At 36.1% G+C, this 20,003-nt stretch overlaps 1 protein-coding gene across 7 annotated transcripts in view; it reads right to left on the bottom strand.

The window, feature by feature from the left end:
* Positions 1-19,285, bottom strand: part of LOC129791832 (longitudinals lacking protein, isoforms F/I/K/T-like) — a 78,359-nt gene extending 59,074 nt beyond the window's left edge. For 4 of the 7 annotated variants that reach the window (XR_008750746.1, XM_055830390.1, XM_055830386.1 and 1 more), the window contains exons 1-5: positions 19,130-19,285; positions 6,765-6,949; positions 3,428-3,688; positions 1,939-2,113; positions 909-1,364 (exon numbers count right to left, since the gene is read on the bottom strand). Coding sequence is in view for 6 of the 7 variants with exons in the window: in XM_055830390.1 (XP_055686365.1) it covers positions 909-1,364; positions 1,939-2,113; positions 3,428-3,688; positions 6,765-6,938 (1,066 nt within the window). In the remaining variant the exon portion in view is untranslated. Of the gene's footprint in view, positions 1-908; positions 1,365-1,938; positions 2,114-3,427; positions 3,689-6,764; positions 6,950-14,133 lie in introns of all 7 variants that reach the window. The other 3 variants (XM_055830387.1, XM_055830388.1, XM_055830389.1) reach the window with 3 other exon arrangements.
* Between the last annotated feature and the right edge of the window lie 718 nt (positions 19,286-20,003).

Here is a 20,003-nt window from a genome sequence, read left to right on the forward strand (position 1 = left end):
ACTCAAGCTCAAATCAAAGGTTTCAAGAAGCCCTATAACTGTCTGGAACATTCCAAGTTTCAAAAATGACCGCAAGAGGCGCTAAAAGCAAAAACAAAAATTGCCTAAAAAGGGGCAATATCTCCGAATCCACATTATCGATTTCCTTTAAATTTTGTTATGTTGTAGCTGGATTCAATATCTTTCACCAACTCGAAAATGAAGAAAATCTATGTGGTCGTTTAGAAGATATAGCCATTTGAAAAATTCTTGAATTTGAAAAGTTCTAAGAGCCATATCTCTTGAACGACTTGTCCGATTTTACTCAACTTGGTATCAAATTAAAGGTTTTACGATTTTCTATAAATTTCTAAAGCATCAGAATGATCTAGAACTATTCCTAGTGAACAAAAAATGCAAAAACCTGTTTTTGTGAAACAAAAATCCGCCATTTTGTGTTCTGTAGGTCAATTATTTATTCAAATTTATTCAAATCATAGCTTATTCTAAAACCTTTCCATAACTAGTCCAGAAATTTCTGTAAGTCTTATCGAACCAGAGACTGTACGTACATAGTAGCGCTCAAAAATCAATTTAGACGCATAAACAAACTTTTTCACGTTGTGGGACACCAACTCTTATAACTGGACGCATTATGATTGACTTTCTTGAAATATATTCTGTGAAACTTTACAATACTTCCCAATGAGAAAAAAAAACCAATAAATTATTTTCTAGAACGCTCAGATTGATGAAAATATTGGGAAAGTTTTGTGACTAATAAAATTTTCAAAGTTGCATAGAAAAAAACATTTCAATAAGGGAAATTCCTTCTCAATTATAAAAAAAAAGAAAATTTCTAGAAGATTTCTGTGAGAATTTTTTTTTCAACTCTTTTATGATAAAAAAAAAAGAATTTTTTCTCTCACCTTGACTAGAGCCTTCACCGCCACCATGACTGGGTCCAGCTTGTTCCAAATCCTCGAGCAATTCCTCATCGTCAAGTGTCAGATCCTCAACATTGCCATCGTTGCTTTCGTCATATTCATTTTTTGGTTCGAGCAGCATGTCCGGGTGCGTTGAATGTTCCATTTTATCTTTTGCCGTTGACTCCGTTTCACCACCATGTGCAGCACTCTGTTTACTTCGTGACACTTGCAATGGATGGGTCTCACCACCATCCGCCCTGGCATCACCACTATCATCCACATCCCTCTCAATGTCACCCTTGCTTTCGTGCGATTGGTGGTCAGTCTTTTTGGTAACATTCAATACGCTTGCGGAAGAGGTAGCTGAGGTAATAGTTGGCATTGATGTTGTATGGGTGGACAAAGCAGCATGAGGCATTGAATGTGACGAGGAATTTGAGTGCTGGTCATGATTATCTGTTTCGACACAATGAGCAAAAAAAAAACAAATTACATTATAAGCATAAACATGATTTTTTTTTTACTCAACATTCAATGTTTCTTCTTCATTTTTTTCGGGAGATTAAATGCACCAAAACACATGTTGTTTAATCATTTAATTTCTCCCACGCCATCAATTTCTTTTTCCCCTCCTCCTCCCAATGTCTCCTACATGATTGCTTCTTCTTCTTCTTTTATTTATTTTTCGCTCAAAAAAAAACATACAAAAGTTCAAGGTGAATATCACCATTACCCAGCACCGTGTTTTTTCTTTCTCGCTCACTCTCTCTCTTTCTTTCAAAAATGCATATCAAATTTCTCACATGTCCCCCCCCCCCGCCCCACCCTTCCCATGAGACTTTGCGTTTTTATCCATTTTATTTACCCACAAATTGATGCGCGCAAAGGTGGGTGTTTGAATGCGAGAAGATAGTACGCAAACATGAATTTTGTGTTTTGTTATTTAAATACAAAATTTATAATACGCGAAAATTAAATGAAAAAAAAATGCATTCAATGAAAAATATAAATAAATAAAATTTCTCCTTACCGCCAATATTGTTTGTTTCTATGCTCCTCCGGCGAAATTTCTTTCGCTTTCGTGAATTGGGACTTGTTGACCCCTCTCGAGAATCTGACACATCTGGCTCTGTGTCCAATGTGGCGGGATGCTGCTTCTCAATACGCGGCCTCTTCTGCTCTATTGTGAGTCCAGTACTTGTCTGCTATAAAAATTAAAAGAAAATAAAATAAAAAAAATGCAAAATTCACTGAAATATTGTGATAAAACGAAAAATTAAAAAAAAAATAATCATCTTTATTGAGAACTTTTAAATTCAATTAAATTCATTCCAGAAGAATTATTTAACAAGTTTCCTCTAACTAAATCACCAAGAGGGAAAAACTTAATTTTATTCATTTAAATTATTTTCTCTATTTTTCTGGAAATTACTTTTTTCTGAGGAAATATTTTGGAAATAAATAAGGTTACCACCTCACATTACATTCTGACCCGGAGATTTTACTTTCAAATGTCCGAAATACTAAAAATTACGTCGATCTTTATTTTATTTTTATATATTTTTTTTTTATTTAGAATGTTTTTTTATTATTTAAAAAATTTAAGTCGATTTTTGTTTGCAAGTTTCCCCGTTTTTCGCGAACTTTTTTATCATAATAGATCGGCTTGAGTTTTTTAAGCCAGGCTCAAGTTTACTTAAACCAGGCATGTAGGTTCGACTTCAGAACTTAAGCCTGACTTAAAAAAAAAAACAAATTAAGCTGTTTATTAAGTCAGACCTATTTTTTCTTAAGCCAAACCTTAGTTCCTTTAGGTCAGACTTTTAAGACGCATTTAGCCTCAATTTAGCCTGATCTAACCTTGAAATCTTAAAAGCCTGACCATAAAAAAAAACTTAAGTCTAGCTTAAAGAAGTTTATTCTGGTTTAGAAAAACTCAGATCTGACTCAAGACGATTTTCCCCTTTAGCTAAAAAAGAAAGAGTCTATTTCAATATCCGATTTTTTAGTTTTCTGATACTGCCAAAAATAAAAGCAAAAAAAAAATTAAAACCGTGTGACCCGGAGAAATTCATCCTAAACCCGCAGCCCGGTGATCATACCCTAAAACCCGAAGTCTCCGGGTAAAACATCTAGAGGTGGTAACCGTAATTATTAGAAGAAGCTTTATTTTCAAATAAAGCTTCTTTTCTTTTTAGTTGAATCACGAAATCGTTGAAAATTAAGGTTTTTTTTTATTGATTGTATAAAGGATTCTATTCATTTTTATTAAGACTTAAATTCCACATCAACAAGTTTTAAGAAAATCTCATCATTTTAACATTTTCCATTGTTTTTTCAAAATTATCTAACTCCCAGAAATTTCAAACAATTCTTTTAAAAAGTTCTTCAGAGAAAAACAAACAGCTTAATTTAAACTTCCCTCAAAATTTAAAGTAATTTGAAAAATTTTATATTCAAAATTCTAAATTAAACATTTTTTTTTGCATTTTTTTAACAGAATAAAAGAGAAAACAAACCTTTGCTGCAGGTACACTTGCGTGTGTTTTTGTTGATGTATCAGCTTTCTGAGACGATCCACCACTTCCGCTGCTACCTCGGCTATCGGACAGCCCCTTAATTTGCAGGGATTCAGCTGCCTTGAGCAATGCAGCCAATTGATCTTGTGATATATTCACTTCGCCACGATACATGTAGTCCATCATGGCGCGCAATTCTTGAAATTTCACATCTTTGAGAATAAAGATTGGGTGTTTGTCATATTGTTGAGAGAGTAGTGCCTGTAAAACCGAAAGAAAAAACAATTTCCACCAAATTTAGTAATTGATTTTCCTTTTATTAGAAGCCATATTTGAGGAGCCCTCAAATGGGTATGAGCAATGACAAAATGGACGGTAAAAATCAATAAAGGATCTCCCTTCGTTAGAAAACGTGAAAAACCCACCCTAGTTTTTTTTTGGAGAACTCTCGTTCGCTCTCATCAGGCTCTCTCTCTCTCTCTCTTCCCCACACATATATACCAAAAATTGTACCCAAGAAGACTTTGGGTTGTAATACGCAAAGCAAAGAGAGATCTTTTATGCGATGTTACGCCCACCCACAGAGAGCCCCCTTCTGTGAGCCATTTGTTTCATCAGCATGTTCCCTTTTACTTTGCTGCTTCATCGTTCGTCCCCCTTGATGCTGGCAGACGCATAAGAGAGAGCTTAAGGCACTTTTGCCCCTGGGGGAATACAACGACACAAACCCAAGCATAGGACAGACAAAGGGAATAACACAACATCAAGGGAAGATTTTGGGAACTCGAAAATCCCTTTTCATTTTCTTCTTCCCTCCATCATCATGACCGCCCCCGAATTCTCTCTTCTTCTACCCAAAAAACCAAACGACGCCACAAACCGACCCTCAATTTTCAGGCAGCACCACCACCATCATTCCCCTCAACCCTCTTTGGCAGCAATATCACAAACTCAAGTGCGCATGAGTGAACCACGGAGCCAAAAGTGAACACAACGATATAGCAGCAAAGAAAAAAAAAGAGAACCTTCCCCCATGAGATATCATGGGGTGATTGTATATCGAGAGAACTCTCGAGAAAATGAGTTAGGGTGGGTACACCCAACGCTTGGATTTTCCCATTTTAACGAGGGGTCTTTTTGGGCCTTACAACAGCTACCCTCTTTTGCTCTCTCTGTCTCTCTCTTTGTAGTTAGAGCCATCATCGTTCACAAAGCCGTGTGGGATTGCTAATATCTGTCGCGTAAGATCGAGTTGTTTTCACCCTCACTAGCTCCCTTTTTTCCCGTCCTGTGTCGCAACCAAACATCCCTCGCATCCCAAACGTTAAGCCCCTTTTCTCTATGTCTCTGATTTTCCCTCTGATATCCAAGCACCCTCCATCCTCTCCACCCTCCTCCTCTTCCCTTTGACTGATGTGAAAAAGGAACCCGAATAGTAACCCCGCTTACGTCTCGTAGACAGAGCATACACACCCAACAAACCCCGACCGATATCCTGCTTGAAAATCAACCATTTTATTGTATAAATGTGTAGCCCACCAATACCCGCGTACGCGCCCCAGCTACATATACATTGTGCTTCGAGCCACATTTATATCCAACAACATATAACTACAGTAAAATTTTCAACAGCTTTCGATCAATAGAAAGGTGGGATCTTGCGCACAACTCACATCCGTCGTGCAACATAATCCTCTTTGGGGAGCAAAAAAAAAAAAAAAGAAAAAGAAAGAACATACAACAGCAACACAGAGAAAATGTTGAAAATTCTGAAGCGTTGCCTTCAAATATTGGCTACATTACATCTTTTTCTTTATTCTTTTATTTTTTTTTTTTCTTGTGATTTTTGTATGTCTCCCATGAACCTCAACAACGCCTTTCCCACCTTCATCTTTCCAATACAAAATCATCATTTTTTTTCTTCTTCTCCCCGTATGTGTACGTATAATATATAAATTTTCTTTGTCTCCAACAACATATACAACGATCGATACTTAAATGGGAGATATTTTTGTGATCAATCATTTACCAACATCATCGTTGAATCATCACAAGGGATCCAACATGATACAATGAATAATTCCCCCATTTCGTACATAGCAAAAAAAAAAAAAAGAAAGAAAGACTTTAACATTAATTTTTCACATTCCCCAATCTATTTAGCTACAAACAGGGGCGTAGTCAGAACCAAATTTTAGGGGGAGTTTAGCTATGTTTGTTTCATTTTTTTTTTATTTGTACGATGAAGGTTAAAAATTTCTTGTATTTTTTATAAGAACAAAACGTCCTTAGTGACGATCAATGGATTAAATTCACTAGTTATACGACGTCTTAAGCAAAACCAAAGATTATTTAAATTTCCTTTAGAATTTCTCAAGTTTTCTTAAGCAAAACTAAAGATTAATTAAACCTTAAGAATTTCTTAAATTCAAAAAGAAAAACTCGATTTTTTTTTAGGAAAATATTTAATATCTTCAAGTCTATTTCTTGTCAGGTTAAATTGGTTCAAATTCATATTTTCCAAAGATTTTTCCTGGGGCTGTATTCTCTAAGAGTGAAAAACTCTCGTGATAAACTCCCGAAGGCTTTTTGCAGGGTAAAAGTGAGGAAAACTTTACGTGATCTTGATCCTTTAAGAAAAATAATGTATCCGTATGAAACTCCCGTAAGATTTTCCCGGTTTTCGCGTTTCTTTTAATGCGCTAAATCCCTTAGGAGGTTATCACGGGAGTTTTTCCCTCTTAGAGAATTCATGTCCTGATGCTTTTCAGGCATCTAAATTATTAAAAATCTTCGAAAAACATGCATTTTGCCCGAAAACTCTGACTTAAAAAATCTTAAGTTTTTTTTTGAGAAACTTTAAAAATCTTAAGAAATCTCACGATCCCAAAATCAAAAATTTTAGCGATTTTTGAAAGTTTAATCTGTTCTTCAATTAATTTGGCTCGAGGGGGGTTTTGACCCCCAAAATACCTCCCTCGCTACGCCCCTGGCTACAAACAAACTGTGTTCAAAATTTCTCCATCATCTTATGTGAAAAATGCCCATTCTCAGAGAGGAATTATTTATGTATGTAGCTTGACGAGATCTCTTTACCCTTGGGCAAAATTGAAAGACGCGGAAGAAAATGAAGATTGAATGATTTTCTTCAATCAATTTTTTTTGCCCTTCTTTCTTTTTTCTTCCACAACACAATTCACCGGCAATTTCTTTCTCTGACAGAGGTGAATTTTTTTTTGTATATGGTTATATTGCAACATTGTTGAATGTCGATGCTGAATATCAATAAGTAAAACAACAACAAAAAAAAGCTCTTTGAAGAAAATATATTACTCACCGCAAAATACGGACTGCACGCGGAGAGAACAACTTTGTGTGCTTTCAAAAATTTCCCTTCCGCCGCCAATGTACAATCAACTAGCGTTCCATTTTCCAAAAGTGTGTCGAACACACTTATGAGTGTGCTCTGGTGATTGTTCCATCGTAGACAGAACTGTTGATCATCGTCCATTTTTAGTTTTTCTGCAAAGAAAGAAAAAAACGAGATGCAAAAAATTAATCTTTTAGAAATTCTAAAAGGCAAAATAATTAGAATTTCATGAGATTTGAAAAAGAAAGACGAGAGAGAAAGAGCGCGCGACATGATTTTAATAAATCATTCACTACCTATTTTATTATTGAAATAAATAGCAAATGGGAAGATAAAAGAATTAATAAACTTCTTCTTTTTTTTTTCTCAAATGGGGGAGGGCTTAATCTACATTACTCGACTCAATATAATTTTACTCCTCTCTGAGACTCTTGTGGTTCAATTTAAAAGTAAAAAACAAAAAAAAAAAGCTTGCGCGATCATAAACCCAACTCTCCCGGAGACGAATACTTAATTCCACACCCACGAAAATGGTTTATTAACCGTTCAACAGACTCCACACACGGCAAACTTCGTGACATTCTTTTCCATCGGCTTCTTTCCATCGCCCAAAAGGAAAAAAAAAAGTCAGCCAGCCATCGCATACAAGCATACATATTGCTTATTTTTCAAAGGAAATACGAAAAATATTTTTCGTCTTTTCCATTCTCTCCATTTTCGTACATTCTTCTCCACCAAAACCAATGTCTTTTTCCACATCAAAATTTTTCACACAAAAATAATTCTTCTCCTCTTCAGACCAACTTGAAGTGGAGTTAAAAAAAAATCATCATGGCATTTTTTTTCCAGCTCCCATCAACATTGGAACCTCCACAATCCCTCTGCATCATAATCTTCATGTGTGAGTTTTGCCAGAGTGATGTGAAAAGAATTTCAAAGAGAGATGTGGTTGGAGAAGAAGTAAGAGGAGGAGAAAAAAAAGGGAAGAAAACGAACAATTATTACCTTCTCACATAAAATATATTTTAATATATACGTAAGTATGTATAATATTTTTCAAGAAAAACAACTTGAAGCCCCCAAGCACAAAACAAGAAAGCTCTTTAGTTCTTCCCATGGCATTTTGCTGCTGCAGAAAATCCATGCAATTGTGGTTGTAATGTTAATTCTCTATATGTATTTTATGGTTCCATTTTAGCAAAACTGCACCATCTTCTTTTTTTCCATCATCATCAACACACTTTAATCATCTTCCATTCCTCTCTCTCTCACTCTCTATCCCACCCCTTCTGCTTCACTTGATGAAAATCATTTAATATTTAATAATTAAAAGCAACTTTTTTTTTCTTCTTCTCTTTTTTGCACAACTCATTCAAATTCTATTTTATATTCCGCACGTACTACACGTCAACATATTTTCTATCCCTATCACACATTATTCTATGTTGATTGCCAACAACATCAGACACACACACACACACACACATATTCATACATAAAAGCACCCAACCGATGCGGCACCCATAGAGAAAATGTTTTATATCTCAACGGATAAGCGTAAGAAGTGAAAAATAAAACAGCACAAATACAGTTGAATAAACGTCTCCGGCAAAAGCACAATCAATTTGTGAATGTGTGCAAAAGTGGAAAATATATTGCTATACATATAGCCAACTCATAAGAGATGGGCTTTGAAACTGAAGAAAATATCATTATATGTAGAGGATCATTCACAAAAACTGCAACAAAAATTGAATTGTAGAAGTTATGATGTTGGATATTTCAAGGAACTTTGAAAATTTAGTTTTAATCAATAAAAAAGCTTCTAAATATCAACAATAGAATTTTGATTTTTTTTGGATTATCCAAGGGAGGATCGTGAACAATGAATAGGTTTCTTAAAGATCGGATTTTAGGTCAAGTTCGGTTTAATTAAATTTTATTAAAGGACGACGTTTCAGACTATTTAACTACCAATGCCCTGATGAAGGACTTAGATAGTCCGAAACGTCAGCCTTTAATAAAACTTAGTTAACCGAACTTCAGACCGAAAATCCGATCTTTAAGAAACCCATTTTTTGATTATTTTAAGTTATTGCAAAGATAAGAGCCAGGTAACACCGGTAACAAAATGTCTATTAATTCGCATTTTCAGAACACTTTATTCAGTAATTAAACATAAATCATTAGGATTTTAGTAGACAATGAAGTTCTAAATCTCATACTCAAGTAATTAGATCAAGTTAAATGATTGTAATACAGTTCCGAAACTAAGGTTATAATATTTCAGTAACCACAGATGTTACTAAAATGGAATTTAATTATAATAACTAAGACACTTAGACTTCAATATCTAGAAAACTTCACAATCATATTTTATCTACTTTAAACCTTTTAGAATAAAATGACAGTAACAAACATAACAACATATTACTGGGTTTCATCAATAACTATTGAAGTTCCTGAAATTGTACTTTATTAAGTTTTTTGCCTAACTTCAAGAACAAAATGAAGGATTAATTTAAATCTTTAGATTCTTAGACTGTATTAGAACTAGGATTTAGTACTGATTAGCACAATGTACCCGATTACTGACTAAGGACCTTCTACCGTTTATCTTGATTAGAACATAATGCAGTCAACTGCAAACGAATTAGCAACATAATGTAACTGGCATAAATTTAACCGACAAAATCGATTTTAAGCTTCACAGTATTGGACTTCATCAACGAAAAAAAATTCCAAAAAGTAATCAACACAGTCTCAGTGAACTTTTGAAATATTCAACTCGCGCTTCCCTCTCATGACAACATCGCATGTCATGGAGAGCTTGGCTTACAAATTTCCTGATTAACCGTGCATATCCCCCCGCAGCTGCGCAACATACAACACAACATTCAATATAGCAACTATACTCATAATTTTTTTATGTTTGTATTAAGGCAACTGCAAAGTATGAGACCGGGGGGAGTTGGGAGGAGGGGATATATCGCGAAAATGTTGATATGTGTATTTTTTTTGCCTCTCCTCACATGATTGTTGGGTGAATTGAGTGAGTGAGATAGTCAGAGACACCATTAATGTGTAATACATGAAATATAAAATGCTTTCAAGAAAATATGCGGCAATGGCAATCAAGTTTGAAGGTCAAGATAATGTGACCAACTACTATGGCATAAAATAAGCGCGGCGCACAGGCAACCGTGTGAGCATGAGGCGAGAGATCGTCAGATGTGAAAATGTTTGAAAAAGCTCCCAAGGAGTGCGCGCATGATGTATAAAATAGTATGTAATAAAAAAAAAAGCTTTTGAAAATATTAGCAACACACTCCCCACAACCAAGTTATTCAAATGAAAATTATAATATGTAGAGACGCGAAAAAAAAATTTATATGTTATAGACATATAAGCTTCTTTTTTTCACTCATTCTTCTCTCGGAGTGTGTGACTCATCACGGGGCATATAACATAGTGGGAAATTTTACATTAAAATGCCCACGTAACATTTTCTACATACATATAGTTTAATTCGCATGTTGCAAACACACAAAAACCCCTCTATATGGGCGACACAGGGTTGGTTTTTCCCCGAAAGAGCGTGGCGTCACAACTGGGACGACGAAAAAGGGGTCATAATGCCATGGAAATTATTGAAGGGGACCAACAATACAATAGATGTGAAACCCAAAAATGGAGTGCATCGTGTGCTGCACATATCAAAGAGGGAGGAAATTCAACCAACCCCCTTTTTTCTTTACTTGAGAGCTTATATGGGGAGGGTGACCATACACACAGCAGGATACAACCGTGAGCACCCTCTAAAAGAGCCTGTCTCTCTATCTGCCTGTGAAAATGTGAGTTGTGAATGCATTTTGGACGCCATTTAAGCTACCCAAACATATTTTGCTGGCCATGCACGAGGCCCACGAAAAAAAAAAACGCAGAGCAGCAGTTGAAGAGAAAATAGCCAGGCAGAAAGCAGCACGATACCCAAACGAAATCAACCAAACACGAACCCCTCTTTTTCATCCAACATCCTCTTTTTTTCACATTCTCCCTCTCGCTTTATCCAACTTCCTCCCTCGCTCCATTTTCAACTATATGTATGTACAAAAGCATCAGACAATCTCTTTCTCACTCATTCTCTCTTACTACATATAATACATAATGTACTATGTTGGAAAAAATCAATATCAATAAAGCATTTCCATGATGGCGGCGACCCCGCTCTTAGCTGGACATGACGCCAACACCATTTTCCTTTATTAAACCTACTATGGCGCATCTGTATGTGACTCTTGTGGTGCACTTAAGGGGGCCCCAGAAATATCATATGAAAAACAATATATGTATATTTCCCATTCATTCACATCTTATGATTCTCAAGAAAACCATAAAACTAAAAGAAAATATCCTGTTTTTCCAAAATTCATTAGACAGACTCATCAGACTAAGAAGAAGCCCAATTTAAACCCTCATTTTCGCAATACCTTTACTGATTAAGTTCCTTAACAAATAACCTTAATCAACCTACTATACTACCTATAATTATTAATCATCAATCCTGAAAGTTTCTATACCCCCCAACCAACCTTCTTCAATTGCACGAGCATACAAAACTACATATTTAATAAAATATGCACATGCAAATATTTTACGACTTGTATTTACTTCTCCTCAAAAACTAACACACGAAACCACCTCACACTGTTCATTTGCACGCCACTTTACTCCTATTCTATCCGCACCACAACGAGCTTTTATACCTCAAAGTATGTCAAACTGACTTCAATTACAATAAAAATTCTCTACTCGTGAGGAAAAATACTTTATTCCCCAGGCGAGGTAATTTTACTTCTTTTATTTTTTTTAGCTTTACTCTTCATTTGGAATTTTGAAAAATTATTTTTTGGGGTTTTTCCACGCAAAAACCTCAAAAGACAGAGGATTCCAAGAACTGTTTGAGAGAATTTTATCACACAATGTACTTTACGCAAAGACCGGAAAAAGTGTAGCCTGGGAAAACCATCATAATTCCCTAAATGGAAATTCCATATTTTTTTTATAATACATATCTTTTACATATTACATATCTTTTGTAGAAGAAGAAAAAAGAGCTTCTCTTATATCATCGTGAAAATCCCCCACACGAGGGTCATTGAAATGTCATGTCTTTCATCTTTTTCACGAGAAAAATCACATACAACATACAATAGACAGGCACACATATACCTTATCTAGAAAATTCACTTTTCTCCGGGTAATTAAAGAGAGCAACATAGAGGCAAGTGTATTCAGTATGAGATATGTACCTACTAATGAACAATGACCAAATTTTGTGAAAGCTTTTCTTGGATTTCTGATGATTCATCTTAAAAGCTTCAAAACCTAATATTTCGGATTCATTTTGGGTAGTAATTCCGATGAAATATTGAATCATACAAAGCTTTTAAACTTTTCAAAATCATCCTAAATTTAAGCTTTAATGAATATTAAAAAATACATTTGGGAAATAATTAATACCCTAACATTCGTAAAAGTGCCCTTACGTTCTACTTACCCGGTAAGCCCCCTACTACTACATCAACTACAGATAACAGGTAAAATAAAGAGAGAAAAAAACTCTCTTTGCAGTCCCATCTTGAAGCATATTCCCCTAATCCCTGGAATAATCACACAAGAGCCCCATAATCTTGTCTATTAAATACATTTCCCAAGAATTTCACATCCAATTCTTCACAAATTGATGTAAAAAAAAATTATACATACATATGTAGCAATGGAAGAAACTCACACATGAAATAGTCTTTAAATGTGTGTTACATAAAAAAAAAAGCTATCGTCGCAATTTCACACACCAAGTTTTCCCATTGAAAGCCAACACCAAATTAAAATGAAGCCACTCGAAGACCGGATGAGAATATTTTATACGTCATTATTTTGTGCTTTTTTTGCTGCATTTAAGCCCCCAACTATATGTATGTATGTATATGTATAGAAATAGCCGAGAGTCAGTAAGCACATGAGAGAGTGTTCTATAAGTACAAAATACAAATTTAAAATACAATTTGCGAGATATTCTGCTCATCCATAATCAAGCTCACGCCTCGTTTGTTGGAAAATTGCGGCGTGCATTGCATTATACGGTGTAGATATATACAATTTATGGGTTGGTAGACAGAAAAAGGGGGTAGTGGTGGGCAAAGAAAGCATATATGTAGTATACCTAGGTATTCGCGTCTACTCCTATACTATATAAACCTCAAAAAAAACAACGAAGATGGCAGGAAAGCAAGAAGAAATGTATGTAGTTAAATAGAATGAATTGAGCTTCAATTGAGAAAGCAAAGTGTTATATATATGTGCGAATATTTTTGCTCTTTCTCCCTCTTACACACTCTGTAGAGACCCATCAATTCATTAATATTATTCACACTATATGTATATATATATACATACAATTGAATATTGAAACGGGCTCAAAGAAGTGGAGAGAAGAGCTTTTTAATGCTCGCTTCATTTTCTTTTGCACACGATGGGCGCTTGAGGCAAATGCTATTCCACTTTTCACAAAACCTCTCCTCTCCTTTTTTTACCATCTTCTATACGCTTTACTCTTCTCACTTATGGGTGACTTTTTTTTTCTTCTCCACCATGCATGTATGGAAGAGGTTCGCACAAGAAAAATATATAAATATGCTATACCCGCACAACTTATGCCTTTTTCGAGAGGGGCCCCTTTTTGCTTTTCTTTTGGGCTTGGCAACTCCGGCTTTAGCCCATTACTCCGTCGCTGTCGTACTCGGCCGTGTGGATGGTGCAAAAAGGAGGGAAAAGAACACCCGGACAGTGTGGAAGAGAATTTTCAGCTTTTTTTTTGAAAGCACAACAACCAAAACCACACTACACAATATAACTTTGTGTACAACATATTATACATAAAACTTTAACTAAAAGGCAAATGACGCAGCGGAAACCTAAAACGAATCGACTACACAAACATATTCACAATAATAATGTTTAGGGGGGAACCCGAATGTGAAATTCTCACTACACACCGAAAAAGAGAGACTACCAACTTTCCAAGTATTGCGTGCCCCGCAAATGGATATATAGGTAGTGGAGACGAACGGAAAAGAAGATGGGCGAATGGAAAAATCATTCAATTTTCGTGTTCGAGAACAACCATTTTCTTCGCTTCCATAAAACTATACATATCTAAACTTTTCCATAACAAGCTCTCTTCATTTTTACTCACTACTAAAGTTTACTTGTAATAGGGTTTTGTGGGAAAATTATTTTTCTTAAAAAAACAAAAAAAATAATAAATATTTACCCGAAAACTTCCTTCGCTTGAATTAATGAAAAAATATCCTTTTGTCATTTAGGGCAATCACTCTTTGTTCCACGATACAACTAAGGTCACTATTTCATCATCTATGAAACAAACTCCTTTCTTTTGTTCTCCCTTTTCTCTATATATGTATATATGTATGTAAATATAATACTGCGCCACAGCAATGAAAATTTTTCGTCCTTTCACCTCAACGCGTCACACAACTTTGAGGATCGTGCAAGGAAAAATTTTCAATCCACCCGTTTTCGCATACAAACACATAAAACCCCATACCCGTTTGCGGCACACAAACACACCTACAGCATACATACACACATACATACTTGCAAATACAAGGGGGCCCATTGCACGCAAAAGCTAAACATGGGAGAGAAAACCTCTATACAACACACCTCTCTTTGGTGCCCCGATTCTCAATTGTTTCGTGAAAATATACGTACAAAATTGTACCAAAATTCTCTCAACCCGCTGATACATACATAGGTATACAAAAAAGCCACCAAGTCTTCATGGTCTGTCTGAAAGCACACAAATCCATGAAAATGCGTTGGTGAAGGAAAAGAAAAAAAAAGAAAATTTAAAAAAAAAAGAGAATATCCAATATGGTGGGCAAGTTCTCCCAACAGCAGAGTTTTGGTTCTGAACCAAACCAAGCCATCGTGTGCGCCCCCTCCTGTGCTTCAGCAGCACCAGAACTCTTCATGAGCCAAGCCAGAAGTTAGATGTGTATGTGAGTGTACTGGGAAAAAAGGGGCCGAGGGAAAATTCCCACTTGTGCCCGATGTTGCCTGGTACCACACACAGTGAAGCTCCCATTTGAAAACCCACATAGTTGGTCGGCTGAGAGTGAGATGGATAGATATTGAGGTATACATACATATAGTACTATACCTAGGGGACCCCTCTTTTTGATGATGTTATACACACATCCCATTTCATTCACCCTCATTCACGGCACATTAATACCATCTCTGTTCCCCAATGAAGCATCCAACCATCATGAGGAGGAGAGACCCAAATAAAATTCTTCCATTCATTTGTACAATTCCACAAATTCACATCTTCTCCTCTCGCTCCAACATCTCCAAATACGCTTTGTGTTGTCTCACTGAAAATCACTTCAAGTGCGCAAAGCATCATTGAAACTTTCTGACGCGAACGAACAAACTCTCTTCATGAAGAACTTTCTGTTGTGGATCGAGGAAACTTGCCCAAGAGCGGCGTTCTTCTCTCTTTCTATGCTAACAAATTCTCCATTTCTCACACCCCCCGCAATGTTCCAACAACATAAAAGTGTTGGTAACAAATTTTTCTTCTTAGAAATCCCTAATCGGTATAAACATTTTCTTTAGAATTTTACAAACCTTGAAAAAAAAAAGAGAACCCAAAACCCAACCTTGGATCCCTAAGACACCCTCCATCATATCCCTTTTAACTTTTCAACTTCTTTTTAAAATATTTCTTTTTCTACCCATAAAAGTCCCCAGTTTTTTCTTTATTTGCCTGCTTTTCTTCTTCAAAATCCTCCTAATACAGGCAACAACGAAGCAACTTTGTGGAAGCCTGTTGGTCTGTGTTCTTTTTTCTTCTTTTCTTCCATCATACCTTAAACTTTTTGGCTTTCCAACCTCCAAAATATATATGTAGGTATGCCCCTACCATAAAAGTCCCTATTATTGCCTGTTTTTCTTACCATCCCCTTCTCATCAAAATTTATGGATGACTTATTTTTTTATCTTCTTTACTTTTTTTTTATGTTTCTCGAACCTTTTTTTCCCCAGCCCGTTGAACATCTCAGGGAGAAAAGAGAGTATGGTCAGTGTGTACCCCCCTTTGTATCTCTCTACACCTCACAGATTCGTTGGAAGCTTCAGGAGAAGACCACTCTGTGGGCTCTTACAATTCCCGGTGTGTTATACCTCGACATAAGATCAATTTTTCATCTTTCTTTCGCACACACAACCACCATTGCATACCGGTCTCATCTCTCATGGTGAATTATACATAAAAAAGGAGAAGAACGTACCTACTATATGTACATACATTTCAGAATGTCTCGACTTTGCCTTGGGATGTTGTTTGGATATATATATATGGATGGAAAAGAGAGACGGAAAAGACGCGCAACTTTGGGGGAGATGTGAGAAGGGAAAAACGAGCAGAAGAGGAAAAATTCCACTTTTCAACATCAACCCAGCCAAGCGCTCTTGTGAAGTTTCACGGAGTGCGTGTGCATATTTTTCTTCTCTTCTTTTTTTTCTTTTTCAATATAATACCACCATCCATTGAAATTCTCATAGCCAGACTTTTAAAACTCCAAATGGGTACTCTCCAAATGGATGCACAAATTAAACATCTCCCTGGCACGCATACCCGCTGCTGCTGCTGCAACTTTATTGCGAGAAAATTATATTTTGAACTATATATTGGAAGCTTTCAAGTTGGCATACTCTTACGGATTGCTTTAGCAACACGTCCACGTCAGCAGGCTTTATTAAACTTTTAGCGTTAAACTTTTTAAACTTAAAACTTTCGGTTGAACTTTAAGTATTTAAGAGTTTTCTTATTGAAAATAAATTCTTTGAATAGGAAATTCTTTAATTAGGACGTGAACAAGTTCACCCCTATGATATTTTTCACCGCATTTATCATAAACTGAACTCTTATTTTAAAAAAATTCATTTAAACTTCAGTTTTGCTCGTCAGAAAAGACTTTACAAGACATAAGAAGCTTGAGACTTTTAAATGCATTGAATTAAATAATGATAAGATTAAAAATAAATAAAAAGGTCAGTTTATGTTTACATTTCACAAAATTTCATAATAAAATCATCCTCAGGGATATAATTTGTTGATTTCAACAGTAAATATTGTATTTGTTCAAAGAATTTTATCGTAGGAAAATATAACATATACAGACCTAAGACTTAGGCATCTTAGAATGTTATTTAGGGCATTATTCCCACATAGGATTCATGACGTAAGTTTTAGGCCTAAAAATCCTTAAATGGTGTGGGAGTTAGTTCATAACGTACAATTAAAGAAGACGTTTTGATAGTTGTATTCATTCTTTATCAAAAGTTTAAAAAAAAAACATAACAAACTTTGTCATAAAATGCAAAAATAACGTTGAATACTAAAAAAAATTAGTACAAATTTCAAAGATTTCTTGATCACTGAATAGGACCCAACATTTATAAAAAGAATTTTCAATCATTATTTTGTTCATTTCGCATTTTGTAACATATTTTCTTTCGAATAACAAAAAAATTAGGAAAATCAATTTATTTTAAAAGGGAAATCATTATAAATCAAATAATTATTCTTTTTTTTTATTTCTTAGAACTTTGTAGCAAAATCTCATGGTCTTTAAGTTACCAATTAATACGCAAAACTTTATGTTAAAAGCTTCATTTTCCCTGAAATTCTAAACATAAGCTTTTTTTCTAAGAGGAAACAAAGAAAAATATCATTTTCAATAGGGCAAATGTGCAGACAGACGGACGTGGTAAAAAGGGCCCATTGTTAGGGTATCCAGGCAGGGGGAAGTTGGCACACAACTGATGATGGAGGAAACCTCACGTGTGTGTGGCTGTTGGGAAAACGGACGTGCGGAGTCGGTTTTAAGTTCTGCACCCGGTACCCCGGCAGATGTTCAAATTACACATCAACAATAGAGGGCTTTTTTCCCAACTAGGGGAGGTATATGCTGCCGCGTCGTCAATGCCTGTTAAAAATGGGGGAAAATGCAACCATTGGAGTCCCTCGCAGGCAACAAAATATCATTCATTTTTCTTCTTCCCCTATATGGTCTCCTTTTTGTACGTGAGGGCCCTTCTCCCGGTGTCCATATGGCATCATTTCTCTCCTCTTTGTACGTTTTTGGCTTCCCTTCTGCTTCCCGGCTTCCCCTTTGCGCAGTTGGGTACTCGGCAGGATGGAAAAGCATACATATATTGCGACAAGGGGAGGAAGTTAGGGCTTCAATTACATTCTCGCAGACGCACCACCACCATAGGGAGCCCCGGACTTGATTACCATCCAACATGAACAGGCACGAGAATAATATTTTCGTGCTTCAATGAAATATAAAACGACTCCATGAAAACCTTTTGCGTGGGGAAAAAATGCGCCAGCAAAACCAACCTCAATGGAAACGGAAATCTCTCGTTCGCGTTGAAAGAATTTTTCTCAGAACGCAAAGTTGTTGGAAACTAATGAGGTTCTTCTCTTCGCGACTAGACCATGAGATATGCTACATATTATTTTTTATTTATTATTTCTCAAACGATAAATTTTCTCGTGTGACTGAGCTAATAATAAACAACGGTTTTTCAGCGATAAGGGGAGCCTGTGGCTGTGAGATGAAGAGAAAAGCTCCGCGTCTGATAACAGGTTATCTATCGCAATTATCTCCCTCCTTATCACTCTCTCTCTCTCTCTCCGTTTCTCGTGGAAATTTTGTGCTGTGAGGGGACATCGCGATGGAAAATGTGCGGGGGCACCCTGTTGTAAGCTTTGGTTGGATTTTCCCCGATGGGACACCCTGTGATTCGTGGAATGACGCTATGCGCCGATGCCACGCATACAGCCAACATAAAAATGAGAATGTCTCACACATACACCGACAAATTTTCTCTTGGCTGATTTTCCAAATATCGAGCGAGAACTTTGCTTGCCGAACAAAGCATATTCAAGATGGCGGACGCGACGCCATCGAGAATTTCCACGATTTTCGTGATAATTACGTAATACCCCCAGTGGAAAACATCTGGAAAATACCGGAAAAACCCACCCACACCCCACCCCCGCACAAATTAGCTATAAAATTGGGTTTTTAACATACCTGAGGGCCCCCAGCGGCTTTGTGAAAATTCTACTTTTTTTTTCAATTCACTTTTATCGCCCCCACAGCACTTTTCCACGATGGCAAATGGCACAAAAAGGTGGCGACAATAAAGGTAAATCCACTTACCTTAATTAGCACAGTCTTCATTTAATATCACAAACTTAATACTATTTGAAATTAAACAAAAAATGGAATTTCGCAAATGGCGTCCGGCTTGTTCGAGCAACAACGAGTTTATGGGATTTTCTTCGCTCTCCTCGCGATTCTCGCACTCGCAATTAGGGATGACAGAACTATCGATAGTTACGAGGATAGTGGTAATATCGATCGGTGTGGGCAATCGATAAAATTCGCTCAGATACTATCGAAAACTATCGAACATTTATTATTTTCCCAAGAATTAAATTAAAAACTTGCAAATTACTGCTAAAATATAAAAACTAATACAACCCCAGGCAGACCTACCGTATGCAGATATCCAAAAAGCCCGCAGGAACTGATTTGATTGGTCCGTTTGGTCAAAATCCAGAGAAATATCCTGTAAAAATTGATCCGGGAAAATGTTTTGATTTTTCCATTCACATATTTTCACATATTTGGCCGCTAAATGATCCTAAATTTTCACTTTCCTGGTAAGGGTTTTCCAGTTGTTTTTTACTGAGGAAAATATCCCCAAATGCCGAGAAAATTAAACGAAAAAAACATGTGCGCAAGAAAAAAAGACATGCCATGAAAAAGATGTGAACATGTGACAGAAAAAGACAAAAGATAGGGAAATATGTTAGTGGGAGGGAGAGGGAACTAAAAAATTTTTCAGGGTTCTGATTTTTCAAAAACATTCAAAAGCATAGTATGTACCAGAAATCGTGAAAAAAATCGCGGGAAATCCGCGGATTTTTTTCTTTTTTGTATTTTTGACCAAAACAAATTGAGTTTGGCAAATCTTAGCGAATGATCCGAATCTTCGGCGAATAATCCGAAGATACGAAGATTTTCATTC

This window comes from Lutzomyia longipalpis, chromosome 3, assembly GCF_024334085.1.
Source record: "Lutzomyia longipalpis isolate SR_M1_2022 chromosome 3, ASM2433408v1".
Taxonomy (NCBI): domain Eukaryota; kingdom Metazoa; phylum Arthropoda; class Insecta; order Diptera; family Psychodidae; genus Lutzomyia; species Lutzomyia longipalpis.